The sequence below is a fragment of the Ascaphus truei genome, chromosome 4 (genome assembly GCF_040206685.1).
Source record: "Ascaphus truei isolate aAscTru1 chromosome 4, aAscTru1.hap1, whole genome shotgun sequence".
In the NCBI taxonomy this organism is placed as follows: Eukaryota; Metazoa; Chordata; class Amphibia; order Anura; family Ascaphidae; genus Ascaphus; species Ascaphus truei.
This window is the reverse complement of record NC_134486.1, coordinates 133,748,553-133,773,317: the sequence shown is the minus strand read 5'-3', so window position 1 is coordinate 133,773,317 and position 24,765 is coordinate 133,748,553. Positions and strand designations below refer to the sequence as shown.

General features: G+C 39.7%; 1 protein-coding gene across 2 annotated transcripts in view; it reads left to right on the top strand.

Moving 5' to 3' along the window:
• Nucleotides 1–24,765, top strand: part of FAM98A (family with sequence similarity 98 member A) — a 25,362-nt gene extending 597 nt beyond the window's left edge. The window contains exons 1-8 of one of the 2 annotated variants that reach the window (XM_075596628.1): nt 72–96; nt 4,176–4,324; nt 4,820–4,954; nt 14,562–14,746; nt 16,105–16,185; nt 18,186–18,302; nt 19,462–19,629; nt 22,568–24,765. In XM_075596628.1, coding sequence (XP_075452743.1) covers nt 4,192–4,324; nt 4,820–4,954; nt 14,562–14,746; nt 16,105–16,185; nt 18,186–18,302; nt 19,462–19,629; nt 22,568–23,350 — 1,602 coding nt within the window. In that variant the 5' untranslated portion in view covers nt 72–96; nt 4,176–4,191 and the 3' untranslated portion in view covers nt 23,351–24,765. Of the gene's footprint in view, nt 1–71; nt 97–4,175; nt 4,325–4,819; nt 4,955–14,561; nt 14,747–16,104; nt 16,186–18,185; nt 18,303–19,461; nt 19,630–22,567 lie in introns of those variants that run through there. The other variant, XM_075596627.1, reaches the window with a different exon arrangement.

Here is a 24,765-nt window from a genome sequence, read left to right as displayed (position 1 = left end):
GTGAGGTTGCCCTAGCCACTTGAAGTCTATTGCTGCATGCTGGGCCTCTCCTGTGCCACCAGGGCCCACGCCAAGTCTACATGAAACTTCAGACAGGTGTGGTCTTGCAATGCATAACTGTCAGATTGCAAAGTTAGCCACGGTGCAGCGTAAAAAATAAAACAACTGTTGTGTTTTGCATGTTGAGCGAAATCGCACTGATGTAATACCATTTTTATTATTATTAGCAGTTATTTTTAAAGTGCCAACATATCCATTCCCTCTAAACTCTCACAAGCAGGGTCCTCTTAGCATATGTTTGTGCATCTTCGTCCTCGCCCGTATGTAACAGTTTGTTTTTTGTAATAGCCATAACTCTGTACACCATTGTTCCGCGCTGCAGAATATGTTGGCGCTTCACAAAAACAACTATAATAATAATAGTGTGTGTGTGTGTGTGTGTGTGTGTGGGGGGGGGGGGTGGAGGGACAGGGACATAAGTGACACAAACAGAATGACAAACAAGCACAAACAGATACAAAAGGTAATGAGGGCCCTGCTTGTTGGGAGAGTGTAGTATCTTGGTTTAACATGTCTGTCAGGTTTTCAGTTCAAATCCCTTCTCCAGATGGGACAGCGACACTTCCAAATGCCTTGCTGGCAGAGACAGAGTAAAGTTTCAAAGCTTAACCATGAGAAGTGTAGTAAATAAAATAAAAGCTGGGTTAAGGGTCTGGAAGTGCTGCGGCTGTTCCAAAGGTGCCATGAGAAATGATTTATGAAGATAATAATGCTAATCTTTTTAAAGTGCCCTTAGCTAACACGTGCACCATGTTTTGCTAAAACACAACTGGTGCAGGATGTTATAATGAAGGTGTATATGATCAAGTTGTTAAAGGAAAAGGCGAGGTTATCCATATACTTTGAAAGGAGAAACAGACTCCAATAAAGAGAGCCTTATGTGTTTTGTGATGTCAGCATGTTTTTCAACATAAGACCATTTTAAGCCATTGTGACATTTTATAATTGCTACAGTTGCTGTAATCCGGACTGTACTAAATTTTTATTTTATGCATAAAATTACAATGGTGGCCCATAGGCCTTTCCAAAATATTTTTACATCTTTGTTTCTCCAATACAGAAAACTACTGAATGTCGAAGGTATAGGACTAAGGAAAAAGGGAAAGTCAACTACAGATCTATAAATAAATACTTATTTGCGCTCCTGAGGTTAAATATACAATCCCAGTTAGCCTATCCCAAACATTTTTATTTTTTTAATTTTTTTATATTACCCTTTTGTTGACATTTGCTGACTAGCTTTCTCCCACAAGAGAATTGAGAGGCCTATGGGACCATAGTGTGAAATGGAATCTAAAAAATAAACTTGTGATATACAGGGTAGTTTTAAGTACAGCAGGGCCCTGCTTCTCGGCACCCCACTTTTCGGCGGTGCCGAGAAGGGGGCCGCCATGTCTGCGCATGAGCCGAACGGGCCGGTCCGATATCGCGCATGCGCAGAACGGGCCGGTCCAGGGTTGCGCATGTGCAGAATGGGGGGGTTTGCCGATGTTGCGCATGCGTAGAACGGCGCATTGCCGGTCTGCGCATGCGCACATAACGAAAATCGCCGGTTCTGCTTTTCGGCTGGTCCTTAGAACGCAACCCGCCGCATGACTGCGGCCCTCCTGTATTTTGGTTCCACAAGCGTTTTCTGGAGGATATGACTGCTTTAAACTCTTGTCTAGCATCTCTGCTTGAAACACTGCATTTGTATGTTCTGATTTGAAGCGTTCAAAACTGCTTCAACGCTTTGTCACTTGTATGGGCTAGTTAAGGTAACATTTTCAGCATTTAAATAAAAATTCATCAAGCAGCAATCTGCTGCACTCACTATACATACATCTTTTGTCTACAACTCTGTTATCTTCAGCCATACCACCCGTACTGCTGCCGCCAGTCACAAAAGTGAAGGGACCATGTAACAGCTTCTATTGGGTACATTAGTGAAAACTCGTCAACATTTTTATACATACATACCGCCATGGTATAAACTGTTTTTCAAGCTGTTTTATTTGGTGGGTAGTGATCAGGTGTAAGGTCATGATTATACACAAAAACGCACGCAGTGTAGCGGCAACGCGTGGCGCCAAAACAAGGTAGTTTACCTCTAATGCAAGTGATTACACCACAAGCGACGGTCGCGGTGCGCTGTACTGCAAAGTGTACGACTGGGGAGGAGACATAAAAACAAATTTCTTTTTTGTGATGGCCGTGTCACGTGAGCGGTTCAGCCAATGAGGGTGAACCACTCACGGCCACGCCTCCTCTACTCCCTCCCTGGTATAATCAAGATTCTGCTCGGCGGCAGCACTAGGTGACGTTACAGAATAGCGCTGCCGCCTTGCAGCACTTGGTATAATCAAGGCTTAAGAGGTTGCAGGTCAATAGGCCTGTGCAATTTCATTATAGGGAGAAATGCCGTCTCTTCCACAAGGGTGAACTATTTACCTTTTTTGTTTATTTAAAACACCATTCCCATTTAGCAATGTACATTGGAGTTGCAGTAAAGTAACGACGATGTTATGTAACATTCTGTAGCTCAGTGGTGTGCAAACTGGGGGGCGCGGTGGTTGCAGAGGCCCTGCACTCTTCCCCCAAGGCATTTAAACTAATGCCGGGGGATCGCGTGAGGCCTCTGCAACTTCACTTGCCTTCTCTTCGGCAGCGCGGCTTCATGTGACGTCACGTGACCCCGCAACGTCATTTGACGCTGGAGATGAGGTAAGGGAGGGGGGGGGCGTGAGCAGGGAGGGAAGCAAGAGGGGGGGGGGGCAAGCAGGAAAGATTGCGCAGCGCTGCTCTAGCATTTGTAATGATTGTTTTATAATTCAAGATGTGCTTTTCAAGCAGTTATTAAATTATTCAAATATCACCAAATATGCAGTGTCTGCTGCTTTTAATTTGATATTTAAAGTTTAATTATACGGCTCATCCTTAACATATGAAAATATGTGGTAGAATATTGATCTAGCATCAATATTTTTCCAAAATGGAAAATTGAAAAAAAATATAAGGAGCAATCACAAACCTTTTATTGTGAATAGATCCAGTAAATTAAAGGCAATGTGTACAATTTTTGTTTATGACCTCTCAGCAGGACTGGGGCTTTAGGCCCCAATAAAGGCTTCCCTGGCCACTTTACTGCCAGCATTAATTAAAACAGATTACGCATCAAGACAATCTATTCATTTGAAATAACGATACTTCAAAATGTTATTACAAACATAGTCAGTAATGGCCAAGAGCAGTTAGTAACTTATTTTCTTATTGTTTAAAATTAAAATGGGCATAACTGTCAGGAAGCAGATTACCATTTTAAAGCAGCAGTTCAAGCAATATAGTACATGTGTTTTTTTTTTTTTGTAAATCAGTTCTTTACTATGAGAAAATACTTGTAGCATTTAAAAAATGGAGGAAAAAAAAAGTTTTAAAGACATTTTTAATGTAAGGCTACGTCCATAGCGGGGGAAGCCGCGCGGACGCTCCGCGCTGAGCCCCTGCATCCTCAATGAGGATGTCTTTAGAAGAGGCTTGGAATTTTCAGCCGACAGCAGAGCCTGTTTCTCAGCGCGCTGTCGGCTGAAAACCTCCATTCACAGCAAAGCAGCATCAACGTCACGGCCCAGCGACGTCACTGCCCCGCCTCCCCCCGATCGCGCTCGCCTGCCAGTCCATGAGATCACTCCTGACCGGGCAGGCGAGCCTCAGCGTGGAGGAGCGTGGGCTGAGGCTCTATGGACGTAGCCTTAGACGCATTTCCAAAGTGACAGCCCCCTTCCCCTTCTGATAGGCTCTGGCTCTTGAGCCCCGCCCTCTCTCTAGCAGTGCATCAATTGTATCTAGTAACTGCCCAGTCAATCATATTCCAGAACTACATTTCCCATAATGCTGAATTCAATAACCCTCAGCACAGCGATTGATTACAGGAGAACGGATCGATCTGCAGCTTAGCTAATCACTTGTCAGTGTGCAGATTGTATTGATGCACATATTGAATGGGGGACATTTTTTTTTGAACCGCAGCTTGAACTGCAGCTTTAAGTGTTTTTACTGGGGAGATGTTTGTCTTCCAATATGATCATATGCTAATGTCTCAACCTCCTTCAAAACTGTGTTCTGTCATTTTCCCTCAGTTATAAAGGTTCGCTAATGGATGATGGAGCCTTGAACCAAGCAGCTTCCAAGGGAGCCATTTGCCCTGAATTCACCAAACTCTGTGCATGGCTGGTATCCGAGCTAAAATTGTTCTGCAAACTTGAAGAAAATGTGGAAGCCACTAATAGTAAGTTATTTCTCTTGTCTTTGTTTAATCTCTTGGTTGTTCAACCAAAGCAATACTGATGAGTCTGTTTATATAGCAAAAGTTAATAAGAAGTTACATTTTAATGATTTAGAAGCTAATATATAGTGAATCGCCCAAGATTATTATATTATATTGACTAGTCAACCACTTAAGAGGACAGTACTCAAACTGCAAATCTATTAATCCCCTGCTCATGAATACACATCAGGATCTGATTTTCATTTTCTCCTTATTGTTAACATTGCTTATATTAATGACCGCAGTGAATTTTTGCTTGAAAATTAAAAATTTGTAGTCATTTTGGACAGTTATCATTATGGAAGTAATTGAATACCTAAAATAGCAGTGTGAATTAATGTTGGCATTCTGTGGACTTGATTTACTGTTTGTATCTTCATTTCCCTTTAACAACCTTTAAACATTCTCTATTAACATAATTTCCCTCTTATTCATTTTTTTTTTTCCCCATCACAGGCCCTGCCGAATCAGAAGGATTCCAACTAGAGATAAGCGGCCTTCTGTCCGAAATGAACTGCCCATATAATAGTCTAACATCAGGAGATGTCACTAAACGCCTTCTTGACAAAAAGAACTGCCTCCTTCTGCTCTGTAAGTTGCATGTTTGGCTTTGTTGTTGTTCACCTGAATGACCAATGCTTTTTCCCCCTGCTGTCCGTCGTTGACATGGAATAGGATGTACAAAATAAGCCTTTCTTCCTGAACAAATTATGACTGTCTTTCTGTAATCCAGTTAAAATTACTTGACAGAGAAGTTTTGAGACTTTGGGCATTGTATTCAGAGGACTGTTGTTGCCTTGTTTTACTTAACTTCTCTTTCTGTTAGAGAAACTTATAAAAATCAATTTTCGGAGTACTCAAACTTTAAAAATTACTACATTTACTAAAGTAAAATTACCTAAACTGTATAATGAAAACTTCAAACAAAAGGATTGTTTTAAATAAAGCCCTAGTGATTGCAGTTAAGTACATGGTAGAACAACAAAGGTGCATTTAATTTAGATGTCATATTTATATTATTTAGGGCCTCTATCTTGAAGCCTTGTATGGAGATGACAAAAATAATGTATCCCTTCCTTTAATGTCTTATGAATATAAGCTCAAAAACAAAGAAATTACACAAATGCACCTGTAATAAGTATACTATATTGTATTTAGATTTTTAACAAAAAAGGTCAACATCTGCCACTTTACAATTTAAAAAAAAAGTAATCGTAGACATCCACAAAATTTTTTAAAGGTCCATAACGTTTGTGGCCAGCACTCTGTGGGACTCTAGGGTTACTAGGACTTTAAGTCAATAAAAATGTATTTTAATTTAGGGATTTCCTTCATATATCATTTTTGATTGCCAATTGGATCTCCCATTTGTTTGGTACATGTGGTTAATAAAGTTATGTAAATATAGAGGGCTAGTGACCTATTAACGTGACCCCCTGGTGAAGCACAAATTGTGCGAACCGTGTAGAGGTCACGTTGTTTTACTTGCGGTCCCGTGGAATACCGACAAGCATTGGAGTCCATACGTGGTCTGGTGAAATTGGTCCCTGAGAGATTACAGCGAGCAGGGTCCTACTGAGGCTGACAATGAATGTTATGGACCTTTTAAAACTGTCTTGTGGATGTCTACTATTGCTTTTTTATTGTAAGTGGCTGAAGTTACTTTTTTTTAAATCTGGATTCAATGCTGTGTACTTATTCCTGGTGTGCTTTTGTGTCCTTTCTTCATGTTTCTGAGATGTACAATGGATTTGAGTGTCCATTGACAGCGCTGCAAAGGGTGGACATTTTAGAAAATGAGCATTCAGTTTATTCATCACTAGCTCAGATAATGCATTTCCTTGAATTCTTTCTCCGCATAAACTTTTTTTCATATTCATACTGTTTGTGTGTATGTATATATTATATGAAAAAATAAAGGGTGCAAACAATGTTTAAGCTAATAAACATTTGTAGGGATATGGTGTAATGAAAGTCCAATCTGTAGAGTCCAAAACGGGGTAAGACCTATAAATGAGAAAAATAGCCAAATATAATGAAGTAAGGTATATTTAGTGACACACAGCACAATCACAGATTTTACTTACGAAGTGGTAGAAAATGATGGACATATCCGGACAAAATCCTAGTCTTTGACTGCAATAAAGGAACGAGTAACCGCAAGATCCGTTGCACGATCACTGAGACGCCGTCTGTTATCCGACACTTGTGCTCCAGTCCTCTGCCTCCTCAGCCACAAACTCTCGCTGTGTTTGCGCGATGATGGTCAACTCACACCTACAGTATGTTATCCGGAAGAATCTGATGGTGCAATCAGCCCGAGGATTTTGATTAAAGTTTCAGTTTCCTTGAATAAGGCATGCAGCCAAAGAAGGCTAGTAAAATTTTGGCGACAAGACTACCGTAGCCCTACGCATTTCGTCTTAACAGACTTTTTCAAGGGGTATGCAGTCACTCCTGTGTGGGGATCTTAAGTGGATTGAACTCCGCCGTGATTGGTCACAAATCGGAACATCTATACAGGTAAACCCCGTTATAACGCGAATCGGTTATAACGCGGTTTTCACGTGGCTCCCGTTTAAAAAAAAAAAAAAAAAAACATTTACATTTTTTTTTTACATTTTTTTTGCACACACTCTCACTGCACACACTCTCACTGCACACACTCTCACTGCACACACTCTCACTGCACACACTCTCACTGCACACACTCTCACTGCACACACACTCACTGCACACACACTCACTGCACACACACTCACTGCACACACACTCACTGCACACACACTCACTGCACACACACTCACTGCACACACACTCACTGCACACACACTCACTGCACACACACTCACTGCACACACACTCACTGCACACACACTCACTGCACACACACTCACTGCACACACACTCACTGCACACACACTCACTGCACACACACTCACTGCACACACACTCACTGCACACACACTCACTGCACACACTCTCACTGCACACACTCTCACTGCACACACTCTCACTGCACAAACTCTCACTGCACATACTCACAGGACACTGCACACTGCACACACACTCACAGGACACTGCACACTGCACACACACAGGACACTGCACACTGCACACACACTCACAGGACACTGCACACTGCACACACACACACACTCTCCCTCTCCCCCTAACCCACCCCCACACACAGGATAGAATGTCTGTGGTGTAGAGCAGGAGAAGCTATCAGGAACACAGACACACAGACACACAGTTCTCTTCTAAGACAGGGCAGGCTCCCTCGGCGTCCCTGAAAAGTTTGCGAGTGAGAGCAGGAGAAGCTGCTGTGCGGGTGATCAGTGGACATGTGAGTAAAATTGCCATGGAGAGGAGGCTGCAGCCCTGAGCCTCGCACTCTCCAAGCACTGCCTGCAGCTCTCTGACTGCTGGGGAGGAGGGAGGAGTAGCACAGTGCAGCACAGTGCGATGATGCGATCCCAGCTCTCCCCCCTCTGTAGACACGGAACCCCGGGCGCGGCGGCCATTTTTAAATTTGTTTAATTTATTTATTTAATTAGCACGACCCCGTTTGTAGCGCGGTCGGATCGGGTGGCCCCCGAGAACCGCGCTATAATGGGGTTTACCTGTACCAACCAGATAAGAGCCCCATACAGGTTAGGGTGCAGACATTATAAGATTAAGAACCCATAACATATAAAATTAACTAAAGCAAAAGAACATTTTATAAATAATGTTTAAAATAACCAATTATATAATTATACTTATTCATACTAAAACTCAGCAGAAATATATATATATATATATGTATATATATATATATATATATAATGTATGTGACAACACAAAAGGACACACATGAACAGATATACTGTATAGTGGATACTATGTTAAAAATGCACCCAGATCTATATCCACATTAAGACCAAGCGGAACAAGTGTTTTATCAGCATGTATCCACTTTGTCTCCAATCTGGAAATTGCATTTATAGTGTCCCCTCCTCTCCAGTTATGTGGTAATATGTCAATTCCTACACAAAGAATGCCTGCAGGATTACAATCATGAAATTCTGAAAAATGCTTGGACAAATTATGTTGAAAACCTTTCTGTATATTTGTAATATGTTCAGCAAAACAAACCTGAAAATATTACAAATATACAGATTGGAGACACAGTGGATTCATGCTGTTAAAACACTTGTTCCGCTTGGTGGTCTTGTGGATATAGATCTGGGTGCAATTTTAACATAGTATCCACTATATATCTGTTCATATGTGTCCTTTTGTTCATTTTATGTTGTCACGTCTACTGATATATTCTATAATTTGTTTTATTTATTTTTTTCTGCTGAGTTTTAGTATGAATAAGTATACTTGTATAATTGGTTATTTTAAGCATATTATTTATTAAATGTTCTTTGGCTTTTATTTTTGTTAAATAAATCATGACACAGTGTAATATGTCATATGTTGTTGTTCATCTGAGGTTGTATTAACCTAATTTTAAGACCTGCTAAGGAACAGATGATTGTTATTATGTCCTGATATGTAAAACCATAGAATTGAAAGAGGGTACACACACACACACACACACACACACACACACACACACACACACATTTTTAAGTTATGGTGGGTGAAAAAAGCAACAAAAAACCTCCACCGTTAGCATATAGCCAATAAAGAATATCACTTGTGAGCACATTCACAAGTCTTAGGCCTGGGACATAGTGAATGGAAGCTCGCTGAGCCGCGCTGAGCAGATGCACAAACCCCCTGCATCTGTCATCAGCGCGGCTATAGTTTCCCCTTCCGCATGCGCGCTGATGCGTGCTGAGGCTCACAAAATTGGAACAGACAGGGAAGTTTCAAATTTGGCGCTCAGGGAAGCGGAGTAGCGGTCACGTGACCACTCCCATCCAATGGAAGCGGGGGACTAGCCCCGCCTCCCGCTCCGCCTCCTGGCACGCCTCCGCCCCCAGAGCGCGCTCACTGCCTCGCCTGCAAGGACAGGAAAAAGCTCAATTTTCAGGAGGCAGAGCAGGAGCGCGCCTCAGCGAGCTTCAAGTTACTATGTCCCAGGCCTTAGACAGGTCTGCAACCCCGCCTTTCAACCATTATTACCTAGCATACAGTGCTCCCACTGCAGTAAGGGATTCTGGGAAATTACATGCAAATGAGCACACAATGTGTCACCTTTTTGCCTGGAATATCCATTCACATGGAGCCAATTTAAGCAAATGTATTGCTGTTCACACACTTTTAAGCACAGCATGGGACTAGCAAAGCAAGTCAAACCACTCAAACATGTTTCAACCTTGATGTGTATCAGTGTGAGGTTGGTTTATACTTGCTTTGCAATATTTCTAGGCTGTGTAGGTTTACCATATACATTTTAAGTTATGGTGGGTGAAAAAGGCAACAAAAAACCTCCACCGTTGGCAGATAGCATAAATGGTTTGAATTGCTTTGCTAGTCCCATGCTGTGCTTAAATGGGCTCAATGTGAATGGATATTCCAGGCAAAAGGTGACCCATTGTGTGCTCATTTGCATGTCATTTCCCAGAATCCCTTGCTGCAGTGGGAGCACTGTATGCTAGGTGATAATGGTTGAAATGCAGGGTTGCAGACCTGTCTTAGACGTGTGTGTGTGTGTGTGTGTGTGTGTGTGTGTGTGTCGCCTACTATAATCCTAAAATGTTATAACCTATACAGCCATGATGAATCGCTTGCTGAAATAATAATATAAGCTAGTACTGACCAACAAGACAGTGGAGTAAGTGCAGACTACTAAAATACACTAATTAAAAAAACTTTTAACACAATATAAAACCACTCAATGAAAAAATATGAATTAATACCAAAAAAAGTATATAAAAAGTAATCATATGAAAAAATCAGTCCCCGTACAGTCTTTCAGAGTCTTTGCAGCCTGAATTCAAGGATCACCAATCCATCAAGGATATCTAGAGAAAAAAAGAAAACGGGCACACTCCTAGTGTATTAAAGTTTCAACAATTTTTATAGGACTGGACCATTATAAAATGTGCACTCACAAACATAGCTAGAACATCAGCATTTATGAGAATAATCTCAAACCCCAGCACTGCAGCACGGATCCAGCGGAGCTTCTGTTGCAATAGGCTCCTCCGGCTACAGGCACTCCACCTCTAGTTGTCCAGGGTGTGTTTGAAGTGGCAAGTGCAGTAATTATTGATTTTATTGCGCAACACACGGAGACGCTAGAACGGAAAACCATTTACATCTGAGGGCAGCCAAAGCAGCGGATCCACACCGCAAGGAGCCAAGAGTGAGCCGGGACAACTAGAGTTGGAGTGCCTGTAGCCGGAGGAGCTGCAACTGAATGGCGCACATCCGGTTCACAGAGTGAGAGTGGAGGTTCCAAGTCCGGTTTGCAATAGGCACCTATTGCAACAGAAGCTCAGCTGGATCCGTGCTGCAGTGCCGGGTTTTAGATTATTCTCATAAATGCTGATGTTCTAGCTATGTTTGTGAGTGCGCATTTTATATTGTTCCAGTCCTATTAAAATTGTTGAAACTTTAATACACTAGGAGGGTGTGTGTGTGTGTGTGTGTGTGTGTGTGTGTGTGTGTGTATCGTTACATAGTAGATGGACGTTTGTATTTTTTCAACCTCATCAAGTTCAACCTATGCTAAATTTAGACAAGATACTTTATCCTATATCTATACTTATTGTTCCAGAGGAAGGCAAACAAAAAACCCCAGTGTTGTATCATCCAATGATATCTCATAAGGGGAAAAATAAATTCCTTCCTGATTCCAAGAATTGGCAATCGGATTAATCCCTGGATCAACATCCTTCCCATGTATACTTATTTGGTATATCCCTGTATACCTTTCCTATCTAAAAAGATGTCCAACCTTTTTTTTTTACCAAATCTATTGTATCTGCCATCACAGTCTCCATGGGTAATGAATTCCACATTTTAACAGGCCCTTACTGTAAAGAACCCTTTCCTTTGTTGCTGGTGAAATCTTCTTTCCTCCAACCTTAAGAGATGGCCCCGAGTCCTTTGTACTGCCCGTGGGATGAATAGTTCATTTGAAAGCTCCTTGTATTGTCCCTGAATATATTTGAATATAGTTATCATATCCCCTCTTAAATGCCTCTTTTCTAATGTAAATAAATCTAATTTAGCTAGCCTCTCCTCATAAGTTAGATTGTCCATCCCCTTTATTAATTTGGTGGCTTGTCTCTGCATTCTCTCTAGTTCCATAATGTATTTTCTTAGGATTGGTTCCCAAAATTATGCTCCATATTCAAGGTGTGGTCTTACTAATGCTTTGTAAAGGGGCATAATTATGTTTACTTCCCTTCCATCTATTGCCCGTTTGATGCAAAATAAGATTTTGTTTGCCTTTGCAGCTACTGCATGACTTTGGGCACTATTGCTAAGCCTGCTGTCTACAAGCACTCCTAAATCCTTCTCCGTCAAGGATTCCCCCAATTTATCCCCATTTAATTTGTAATTCGCCTTTTTATTCTTGCATCCCAAATGCATAACCTTACATTTATCTGTATTAAACCTCATCTGCCAAGTCCTTCTGAAGAGAAATTACATCCTGCTCTGATTCTATTACCTTACACAATTTAGTATCATCAGCAAAGATGGAGACTTTGCTCTCGATGCCAACCTCAAGGTCTTTAATAAACAAGTTAAAAAGCAGGGGTCCCAGTACCAATCCCTGAGGTACTCCACTCACGACTTTAGCCCAACCTGAAAAAGTTCCATTTATGACAACACTCTGTCTGTCCTTTTAACCAGTTTTCAATCCAGGTGCATATATTATTACTGAGTCCAATTTTCTTTATTTTGTAAACCAACCTCTTGTGTGAAACCATATCAAAAGCCTTGCAAAATCTAAGTAGACCACATCCACTGCATTACGCTGGTCTAAATTCCTACTTACCTCATCAAAGAAACAAATAAGGTTAGTTTGGCATGATCTATCCTTCATAAATCCATGCTGACTATTACTAATAATTTTGTTTTCCATTAGGTATTCCTGAATATTATCCCATATTAAACCTTCAAGTAGTTTCCCCACTATTGAAGTCAGGCTTACAGGTCTGTAATTCCCCAGTTGTGATCTAGCTCCCTTTTTTTAATATAGGCACCACATTTGCTTTACGCCAATCTTGTGGTACTGAGCCTGTGGAAATGGAGTCCTTGAATATTAAATATAATGGTTTGGCTATTACGGAGCTTAACTCCTTGAGAACTCTTGAATGTATGCCATCGGGGCCAGGTGCCTTATTTACTTAAATTTTTTCAAGTCGCTTATGAACTTCTTCCTCAGTTAACCAATTGTTCATTAATATGGAGGTTGTGGCTTCCTCCTGCGGCACAACTATTGAACTTGATTCTTCCCTGGTAAACACAGAGGCAAAGAATTTGTTTAGTACCGCTTCTTTTTCCTTATCTCCAATAATCTGCCTACCCATCTCACACTGAAAGGGTCCTATATTTTCTTTTCTAATTTTTTTGTTATTAAGTTACTTAAAGAACATTTTAGGGTTGACCTTACTTTCTATTGCCATCCTTTTTTCATTATCCATTTTTGCTAATTTGATTGCCCTTTTTTGCAATTTTTGTTACATTCCTTATAATTCTGATACGATGTCTCCGTCCTTTCTGATCTTAAATAATCTAAACGCCTTCCTCTTGTCCATTTCCTCCCCTACCTGTTTATTTAGCCTCATTGGTTTTGACTTATTTCTTTTATACTTAGTACCAAGGGTATACACTGATATGTGTGCTTTTCTAGCAATGTTTTAAAGACTGCCCACTTATCTTCTACATTTTCCCCTGCAAAAACATCATCCCAGTGTTTTACTTGTAGATTAGACCTCAGTTGATTAAAATCTGCCTTTCTAAAATTTAAAGTCTTTGTTGAACCCAAGTAATCTGTTTTTTGATCATTTATTTCAAATGAGACCATGTTATGATCACTGTTAACAAATATTCAAGTCCTGGAACATTTGGGTATAACTTCTACAGGCATACCCCGCTTTAAGGACACTCACTTTAAGTACACTCACGAGTAAGTACATATCGCCCAATAGTCAAATGGCAGCTCGCGCATGCGCCTGTCAGCACGTCCTGAACAGCAATACCAGCTCCCTACCTGTACCGAAGCTGTGCGCAAGCGGGGAGACTATAGAGCCTGTTACAAATGCGTTATTTACATCAGTTATGCACGTATATGATAATTGCTGTACAGTACATTCATCAATACGTGGAAAAAAGGTAGTGCTTCACTTTAAGTACATTTTCGCTTTACATACATGCTCCGGTCCCATTGCGTACGTTAATGTGGGGTATGCCTGTACATTGTTTGATATGACCAAATCCAGTATTGCCCCTCTCATGGTTGGTTCCCCAATAATTTGGGTCATATAATTCTTTAATCACCCCCAAAAACCTGTTTCCTTTTGTCGTAATGCTAATCTCATTTCCCCAGTCTATGCCTGGATAATTAAAATCCCCCATTATGCAAACATGACCCAGTTTTGATGCCTTCTCCATTTGCAAAAGTATTTTAGCTTCCTCAATCTCACAGATATTTGGTGGTTTATAGCATATTCCCACAAACATTTTCTTTATACTTTTACCTCCACTGCTAATTTCTATCCACAAAGTCTCTACATTTTCATCATACCCTTCATAAACATCATCCCTTTATAATAGGTTTTAGATCTGGTTTAACATATAAACATACTCCACCTCCCCTTCTATTTTTCGATCCTTTCGAAAAAGGGAATAACCCTCTAAATTAACTGTCCAGTCATGCGTTTCATCCCACCATGTTTCAGTAATGCCTATGATATCATACTGCTCCCTTTGAGGTGCAATTCGTCTCTAGACGGATATATATAAATATATATATTTATTATTTATTTAGTTGTGTGTGTATATACTGTAAATACATATGTATGTTGAATGATTCCTCCTTTGCCAGCTAGAAAACACGTTTGTGACAGCATTGTTTTGGCTAAATAATTATTTGCGTTGCAGTTCTGAATCGTATCTTTATTTGGAGGATGCAATTAGAATGACAATTTAAACATCTATTACAGCATTGTCTCCACTAGCCGCAAATTATTCCTATACCCCTTTATCTGCTTTTCATTATGTTTTTGGCTTTTCGTAGCATATCTCATTTCGGAACTGGAAACTGCGAGAATGCTGTGCGTGAACGTTCCTCCAAAGAAAGAAGACGACACTGCAGGCAGCGAGGTCTTTAAGGAACTCAAGAGCATATGCATGTCCCTGGGGATGTCCAAACCTCCAGCAAACATAACCATGTTCCAATTCTTTAGTGGAATTGAGAAAAAGGTAAGGTTTCATTTGGCTGTGTATAACAAGATTCTATTAGGAGTACATCTTAAAGAGGGTCCATGCGGCATTTTAAAAAAGGATTTTTCATTTTGTTTCTTGTTGTAATTCACACAGCCTTTACTGAAAACTAATTACCTAAGCTGCCAATCGATACATTCTCCTGTGATCGATCACGTAGATCCTCTGAGGTTCACTAAATGGCTGCCTTTCAGTGTCAATCCTTAAGTCAGTTTAACTCTGCAGCTACAATGTATCCTTGTATTACTAAGGTGACATTATCTATTGTTACAGTTTGCTGCTCAAACTGCTGGGAATATTGGATACAAATTATCACAAACAGGAAAGGGTTGCAAAGATCTTGCAGTGCTGGGGGGTGTGCTAAAGCCTGCTATAGAAATTAAAGGATGCTCAGTATATTAAAACTCGTTAAAAATGGCATTAAGAGTTGAATCAAAATGTAGTATGTATTTAATACTACATTACTGATTTATTTAAATGTTAAAAAATAAAAAAATACATGGATGTTGCATGGATTGCTCCTTTAAGCAACCGGCTATAAATCAGATCCAGACATTGCGCAGAATTCTTTTTTTTTTATTATTTTTTTTTAAGTAGGTGGTAATATAATTAATTTTCTCTAGCGATGACACAGACTTAGGTGAAAGTGTTACATATGCATGTCCTTTTCAGAAATATAATATGATTACATATGTGCTGTAAGTGATATGTAATAACAAACCACCCCAGAAGTCTTGGCTGCTACAGTATATGTTACACAAATCTTTGCTGATGAACTGTTGGTGATGATTATGTCCTGTTTAATTAAAGGGATGGAACAGTTCCACTTTAAAATCATCTGCTCTTATTTTAAATTCACCTGCTCAGAATGCTCTAATTATTTAACTCCACCGTATACATTTTCTCACCTTGGTGTCACATTTTTCCCAGTTCACTTTACGTACAGCTTTACGTTTAACAAAATGGATTGAATGAAAGGGACCATAACTACTGCAACTGGCTTTAACAGAAGAGCTATTGATTTAAATATTCAAGCACTTTCTTTGTAGGCTACACTCTTAGAAACCTTGTTCTTTATTTAAATAAAACAACTGTTTATAACATATGCACATTATTTTCATAAAATGTCACTGAACTTTAGCCTTCTACTTTAAAAGCCAAACGCCATGGGATTTCGGGTTAAATACTTTACATCTTTGTGCCTTTGCACTTAAAGTTTAGATCTTCTTCAGCTCTTCTGAACATGGACCTATTGTGTATGTCAAGTATATTGCTGCTTACCCTGTTAGTAATACATAAATATCAATGTTTAATATATACATATATATTTCTTCTAGTTAAAGGAAACTCTATCGAAAGTGCCACCTAATCACGTAGGAAAGCCTCTCCTAAGCAAGACATTGGGACCGACCCATTGGGTGAGTAAGTGACTTCAAGCCGAGATAATAATTTGTTTACGATATTTAACAATAATTATCTTTGTACGATAAGTACAAGTTTTAAATTGGCTATATTTCACCTATCAAACCTGATATTGTCCTTAATATTCTTTTGTCCTTGGATGGTTTGCTCTCCAGCTGAATCAGGGCAGTTTTACCTGTCTTTGCAGAAGTAAATGAAGATGACTGTAGTGATTTACACTGCGGACGTGACACAGAAATTCTCAGACATTACTTAATCCACAGAACAACCACTCCGAGTTTGACCCAGAGACTAAGGGTTGAGATTTGAAGTCTCCGGGTTACTGCAGGGCTGGCTGGGATGTTTCGTGCAGGGCCTCAACTCTTGCCTTCTCCTGCGACGCCATCATCCAGCGGCATCTCCCCATACATGGCCCCGACAAGATGGCTTTGCGGTGTCGAATGGTGTGTTGCCGTGACAACGAGGCATTACCATGAGCCGTGACGTCCCGCTGTCAGGCAACACAATGCCATTTGACTTTGCAGAGCCATCTTGATGGGAACAGTGATGTACAGAAAAGCCCGGGCGCTACCTTAAACTGAATAGTGATGGGGTGATATAATCCTTGTAATTGAACAATACAACCTTAAAGAGTACTTAAAGGTCCCCTCTACTTCCGAAACTCTTCCTGCTGCTCAAAACCCCAAAAAGGACCTATCCAGGATCCTTGGTATACAGAAAAACAGACAAAAAATGGGGGAGCACAGGTTGAGGGACTATACAGACGTGTGATATACTGCAATGGTATAAAACTTTGATGTGAAATGAGGTGTAAAAGAACATAAGTGTTTATGTTATTTTACACCTCATTTCACATCAAAGTTTTATACCATTGCAGTATATCACACGTCTGTATAGTCCCTCAACCTGTGCTCCCCCATTTTTTGTCTGTCCATCTTGATGGGACCATGCAGGGGGAGATGATGATGCTGCTGCTGGAGACGGTAAGACCGTTAAATATATAAATAAAAACATTATAATAAAAAAAAAATATGCGGGTTATAGTTGAACAGAAGGTGGCAACCCTGAATACATGCACGTTATCCAGTTAAAAAGTAGTGTTATGTGAAGCAAGAATAGCAGTGGCTGTGAGTTAATGTTTGAGGTAAACAATATGTTTCACCTTCTCTCCTCGCCTCCCCCCACCAGCAGTCACAGTGAATTTGCATGGTACAGTTTTTTTTTAGTCGTGGGTTTCATTAGCTAGTATGTCAAACTCAAGGAGGAGGTTCCTGCTTGTAGTTAAATGTAAATCAAAACATTTCTTTAATGATAATAGGAGTGGAAAGAAAATGAATTGGGTGGTACATACTGTAGGTCACTGTCTCTGTTAAACATTGAACCCCACTCACTTCTAACTGCATTTATGAAATCATGTGGTGAGTAGCTTGTTACTCTATTCAGTTGCTTCATTTGTTTGTGGTCCAGAAGCAGTTAAGTATTTTGGGCATGAATACCATTTAATTGACTAGCACATGGTGCAAGGGGACCCATTTGGCATAGCTTTTAGTTTTCCAAAAATCCTTCCTTTTGTTTTTGTATTTCTTGTAGCAGCCTTTACACTTTTTTCATACTTCATTCAGAACTCCTTCATTATACTCAGGATGAAAAATAATTTTAAACATTTGTCGAGCTCATTAAAAGATGAGCTCCGTTACAAAATGTCTCTGATCTTCTTTAAAAACTCTGCCCTTTCCATTAATGATTGGAAATATAGCCAAAGCCTTTTCTCTAATATGCTGTAAATACTTCACAAACCCAATACCTTGAACTACACATTGGATTCATCCCACCCAAACAGCATGGGTGGTGAAGCTAAACTTCTGATCTGTACCGTCATGCACTGACTTTGTGGTCAAAAGGTGACAGGAGCTCTTGGACGTTCCAGTCTGGTCATTTACCCTAGATCAGGGGGACATCACATGTTAATTTAAAAAAAAAACTGTTCTTTACCTAGGAAAAAATCGAAGCAATCAACCAAGCCATATCCAATGAATATGAAGTGCGAAGGAAAATGTTAATTAAACGTTTGGACGTGACTATACAATCATTTGGTTGGTCGGACAAAGCTAAGGTAAGAGCTCTAGAGTACAATCATCGTTATGCTAAGATTTTCAGCACATACATTTAAAAGCATTACTGTACCTCAGACATTTGGGCACATAGTATATTTTTTAAACTTGCATCCACCTGCTCTATTTTAACAATACTATAAATATTGACAATAAGAAATACCAGCAAAAATTATGTTAAAGTAACTGCTCTGTGTGAGTACACTATTTTGCATGAAATGCTTATGCTACTTTTTATTATTATGTGTTCTTGTATAGCGCTGCTAGGTTTACGTAGCGCTTTACAGAGACATTTTGCAGACACAGTAACAGTACCACACCGTAGAGCTTACAATCTATGTTTGGTGCCTGAGGCACAGGGAGATATAGTGACTTGCCCAAGGTCACAAGGAGCCGGCACCGGGAATTGAACCAGGTTCCCCTGCTTCAAACTCCGTGCCAGTCCGTGTCTTTACTCACTGAGCTTCTCCTCGTTTTATTTCTAGGGATAATTAGGATAACAATTAGTTGACTACAAAGCAGGGCTGGTACAGACTAAAATTAGAAAAGGCTATAATGAAAAGGAATGTGGAGGAGGATGATAACTGGCAAAAGCTGAGTCAAGTAAACAAATTATACTATTTTGCATCAAATCTGACATAGAAGCCTTGGAAAATAAACCACAACTGTTTATCAATTCTCCAGTCTATAATCTTTGCAATTTGCCATCGATGCAATTGAATTTCTGGTGTTTCAATATATTACACATAAAGAGCAGTAAGTTTTCGGAAGTTTTATATAACAATTAAGAACGTTCTTGTTAATCCTTTAAAATGTATAACCATGTGCAACTAATCTACAGCTCAATTTACATTCACATAAAGTTATTGGAACAAATGAAAATGATCACTGTCACAACAATGATTTACAGATTATTGGCATGACATAAGGCTATAATCTGCAAAATTATTTCAATACCATGCATGGAAACCAACCTTTTTTTCTTTCATTTGGCTATGACCTGCATTTGTTGACGTGAGTCTTAAATACATTAGGATACAATTAACACCATTACATAGGGAGCTATAATTGTAGAGACTGGGTTTTATTTTAAAGTATAGAAGTTAGTTTAAAATTCTCCCCCCTCTTCTCGTTTTAACTTCATTCAAACATTTTAAACAGAATCACGCTGACAAACTGGGAAAAGTATACCAGCCAAGACGTGCAGCCTTATCAACGAAAGGCTCCATTTCCACTGCTCACCTGCTGGCGGCCCGGCAAGATTTGTCAAAAATCCTGAGGACTAGCAGCGGAACAATCCGGGAAAAGACTGTCTGTGCTATAAATAAGGTAACGTTATAAAACCCTTGGGGGCACATTTTTTTATTTTTTTTTATATAAAAAGGTTTGAAGCAGGGGTTCTCTGGAGCTAAACTGCGTTGATTTCAACTCCGGGGTCCCCTGCTTACTGAGATACTTACGTGCTGTTATGTGGTTCAGTTCCAGAGACCCCCTTCTTACAAAAAAAAAAAAAATATAATAGTTGTACAAGATCCTGCAGCATCTGTATATATGAATGATCTGGGCTTTGTACGCTAGTTTCTTATAGTTAAAAAAAAAAAATGGAAGTGAGCTAGTGTTTTCTCCTAACAGGAGACATCAGGGTCACTGCCACAAAGCTAAATTTTCCTGAAATATGAAAGCTTTTTAAAATTGGGGTCGAAAGACTAACTGCACACAGCATGACACCAAACAGTAGCAATTGTACATTTATGAAGAACGATCATACAACAAGCATGCCAGACAAGCTTACAGTGTAATGTGTTGCTGGCCACTTGGACAGTAGAGTGGGTTACTAAATAAAGAACACCTCACAATTACTTTGTACCCCATTCAGAGAGACTGCACTGCAGACTCCATGTGATTAATAATAATTAAAAAAAAGTCCATGCACTTGATTAATTACAAAGAATCTTGTAAAATCACACTGCCACAGTCAGCGCAGAGAACAGCATTTGAAGTGTGAATGGATTTTGCATAAAATTTTGATACTCACAGCTGCTAACCCAAGACTTTAATTACCTGTTTTCATTAACTGTAGCATTGCTGTGAATAAATGGTTTCCTGTATTATTATTTTTTTTGGGGGGGGGGGAGAAGAGTTCATGATAAAATGAATGTCCGTGCCAAGTACTTTTCAGCTGAATGTAGACAAGTGCATGTGCACGATTTCAATGTAAAACTACTTCTTGAAAAATGTCTGCCCAATTAAAGAATATTTAGAGGTGCCACCATGCAATCAAAGTTTCAGTATGCTATATGTATTTGATAATGCATTGTGTTTCAAGTTGACAATAGTACTCATCATAAATCAATATATTAGCAATTACAATTCATATTTATTATGAAACTTCTTTCAGTTAAACTTAATTTTTTTTTTTTTAGTTTTTTTCAGAATCAAATACTAAAAATAATGGCGACAGTGGCGTCAGCTAGCAGTGCAGTTAGTACTCGATCAAAAGAAAGAATCTGGTTAATCTGAGAATTTTCTGAGTCAATCACAGGAAACAAGTTGCCCTCTAAACAGAAAGTGTTCTCTGTGTTTTTTCATCACCACAGAACAGTGCAGAAAACTGTTAGGGAGAGTTCAAAACTAGTGACAAAAGACGTGCTTGCCTTCTGGGGAAAAGCCAGAATTCCTACTACACAGGAGAAAAACATTCTTCCAAAAGTAGAAATGTTGTTCTTCCCCCTGAAAAACTCTGCAGAAGAGGGCCAAAACAAGAAATGAAATAAAGAAAGAAACAGACTTTCTTAAGAGTTTGAATTCTCTATTTGGTATAGCACATGCTGACGCGCTGAATCTTATCTCCATAGAAGTAGATAAAGCTTTTCTAATTGCACAGAGAGATCGCTTACGAGGATATGAGAAGAGTTGATAGACAACTTGTGCAGGAAGAAGAAAGGGCCAAAGACAGAATAGACAGTGCAGCTAGACAAAAGTGTAAAGAAGAAGAATGCAAGGTGCAATTTGAAAATATCTATTCCCTAAAGATATGGATGTTCAGACGCCAGTTTCATTTGACAGCTAATGAAGCTGAAGGTCTGCGTGATGTGAACATCTTCACTGCATTAGTCTACACAAGGGCATGGCTTACTTCACCTCTTGCAGTTTTAGCACCAAATAATGACCTACAACTGTTGAAGGTATTCCTACTCTATCATCAAAGCAATTGCAGATGCTGCCACAAACAAGTAACTTTGTCACTTGTGGTACCTTAGTGAGTACAATGTAGGACTGAGTTTCTTCACTAACAAACTGGAAGTTCCTGTAGCTACAAAACGTCAAATGGTCAGAACATTGGCGAAGAAAAGTCCTGGAGTAGCACAAAAGCAGCCTGCACTTCTATAAACGAACATTCAATGCTGAAGCCTGGAGGACTTAATCAGTAAGAAGACTCTTAGTTTCTTTAATTTGCTCAGTATCTCTCATGACTTCCTGCAGAAGAATACAGACGATTGGACAACCGATGAAGATTACACCAGGAATGGAGAGTTCCTAATAATAATTAAAAAAAAAAAAAGAGTAGTGAATGATATTGCAGAGCATGGTGTAGCTCTTATTCAAGAGTATAATAAGATTTTGACACAGGATGAAGAACAAAAACAGTTCTTCAAGTTGTAGAAGATCATTGTAAAAGATTCCCAGATTCAACAAAAGATACATTGCTCAAAGTATTGGGGCAACAGAAGTGAACAGACTACGAACCAAATTATCACATGTTAATTACTGTTTAATTTGTGAATTACTGTTATGTTAATTACAGTCATATTACTGTTACGTTTGTACGTGTCTGATAAAAAATTTAATTTCATTATTTTCAGCTTTATTCGTAATGTTTCATTTAAAAAATTGACATTTCGCCGAACTTTGAGTTGTCTGTGACACTTCTATACATTTTTCAACCAATTTCAAATTAAACACGGGTACTTCCTAAACATAACTTAACTGGCAGGCTAGCCCGATTTTTGAATTTCACCAAATTCACCATATTGTTTTAATTCTTCAACATTTGTAACTGTGAACCCCCTCTTCTGTTTGCCTCTAAAATCCTCCAAATATTACCCTTTTTAATGGAGAATAGCTTTCCAGTTGGTTATTAACATGAGACATAAAATAGAAATGGCAGATGAAGAAAGGGCTATTCACCTGTGGCTTCTGAAGTTGTTTTTTGTATGGCAAATTCTTTAAATCAGATGTTTTAATATAATCAATATATCTATTGCAGGTAATGATGGGTAGAGTACCTGACCGAGGTGGAAGACCTAATGAAATAGAGCCTCCGCCTCCAGAGATGCCTCCCTGGCAAAAGAGACAAGATGGTCCCCCACAAGGTAGAGGTGGAGGAAGGGGGGGATATGAACAGTCGTACGGCGGGCGAGGAGGCTATGAACAAGGTGGCGGGCGAGGAGGCTATGAACAAGGTGGCGGGCGTGGAGGCTATGAACAAGGTGGCGGCCGAGGAGGCTATGAACAAGGTGGCGGCCGCGGTGGTTATGAACAAGGTGGCGGACGAGGAGGAGGCCGGGGGAGTTACGACCAAGGGAGCAGAGGAGGTAGAGGAAGCAAAGTTCAAGGAGGATGGACAGATAGTGCTGGCAGCAGTGGGGGAGGTAGCTATCAAGATGGTGGCTATCGCGATGCTGGATTTCAAGCTGGTGGATATCAAGGAGGTGGAGGTGGATATCAAGGAGGCGGAGGAGGGTATCAAGGCGGTGGAGGGTATGGTGGCTATCAGGGCTCTTATTCGGGAAGTGGATACCAGGGTAGTGGCTATCAACAAGACAACCGGTACCAAGATGGTGGCCATCCCAATGACCGTGGTGGCAACCGAGGAGGTGGTAGAGGAGGCCGGGGTGGCCGTGGTGGAAGAGGAGGCCAAGGTTCAGGCTGGGGTGCTCGAGGCGCACAGAGCTATAATCAAGGGGGTCAGTTTGAACAGCACTTTCAACATGGAGGTTATCAGTATAACCAGTCTGGTTTTGGACAAGGTAAACACTACACTAGTTAAGGTTATTTAAGGTCCAATTCCAGTAGAGCTCAAGTAATAGATACCCACAACCTGATCAGATGAGTTTGTGTTAAGGTGCAAACTTGCAGGCTTTATTTCTGCTCCTGAGTGCAAAAGCATAGCCTGATACATGCATGGCCTTTACAAAATAAAATGGTATCCCTACAGCTGCTTTTCCTCTTGAGAAATACAATTTGCAGTGATAACATTCAGTCCTCACACACCTTTCTTACAATCCAGTACTGCATTACAATAACCTTTTTTGAACTGATTTAATTATTTTAGAACTATACACCCCTACAGTGCATTTATGTGGCTGGCCCTACTGGCAGTAGAGGTTAAACATTAAATTGTAACAGTTTAACAGTTATTGTTAAATTGATATATTAAAACAATGAATTAAGTTAAAGTATTTTAAATGGTATAAGAATAAAGTTCATATCTCACTTTGTTTCTTATGCCATATCCTAGTTTATTTTAAAGAAAACTGTTCCAGTGAGGGGGTTTGAATTGAAGAGTATACGCTGTGTGTAATTATAATGAAGATCTCCAAATAAATGTAAAGAAAAGATTAAGTAACCGACAGAGTTGCTGTGTGCTTGCCCCCAGTGTTCATTTGCCCACAGTAATAACCAAACGGGCTCCTTCCTAACAGCAGTGGTTTCACTATTGGTATATTAAGGCATGTATGTAGTAGTCATTTTTAGAGGGCTAAAACATACACATTTTTTTCTCTGTTCTGTGTGTTTATGAATTCAGTAGTGATCTTTTTCATAAAATGCTTTATTAGCGATAAATGTTAAACAACTTTCCTGACAGGGTTAACCTCTATTTCGTGAGCTCTACTGCATTCTGTAGCCTTCTCTTTTTTGCCTTAGGCAACACATTGTATGTTCAACCCCAAGGGTCCTGAATGCTGCTTCAACGAGAGATATAGTCACCAAACTAAATTTATGAACTTCAAGTGCAGTTAGCATACATGGAGATATTCAATTACACACTAACATCTCCAACTAACCAAGATGGTCTAAAACAAATACTTGAAACCGGCTGTAAGTAGACATTTCTTCCTTTTTTAGTTTGTGCAGAAATTCATACCACTGACTAAAGAAAAGTGGTTTGGTTCTTTTTTTTTGTTTGTTTGTTTTTCATTAATTTCATTTTTTTTTTTGAAGAAGAAGAAATGCACTACTATTTGGGCAGAAGGAGTTCATGCCCAAAGAGGTCCTTTATTGATGCTGCAGGAAACAAAGCCTGACTGGATTTGTGATATTAAATATTAAGCCTTTACCAAGAGCCACATGATGCTTTTTGCTGGGTTTACTGTGTACATAAACATTTATCAAGCTGTGAAAGAAAACTGTTGAAGGTGTGCTGTTTGTATGAAAGGTGAGCAATAAAGTTCCTGTATGTTT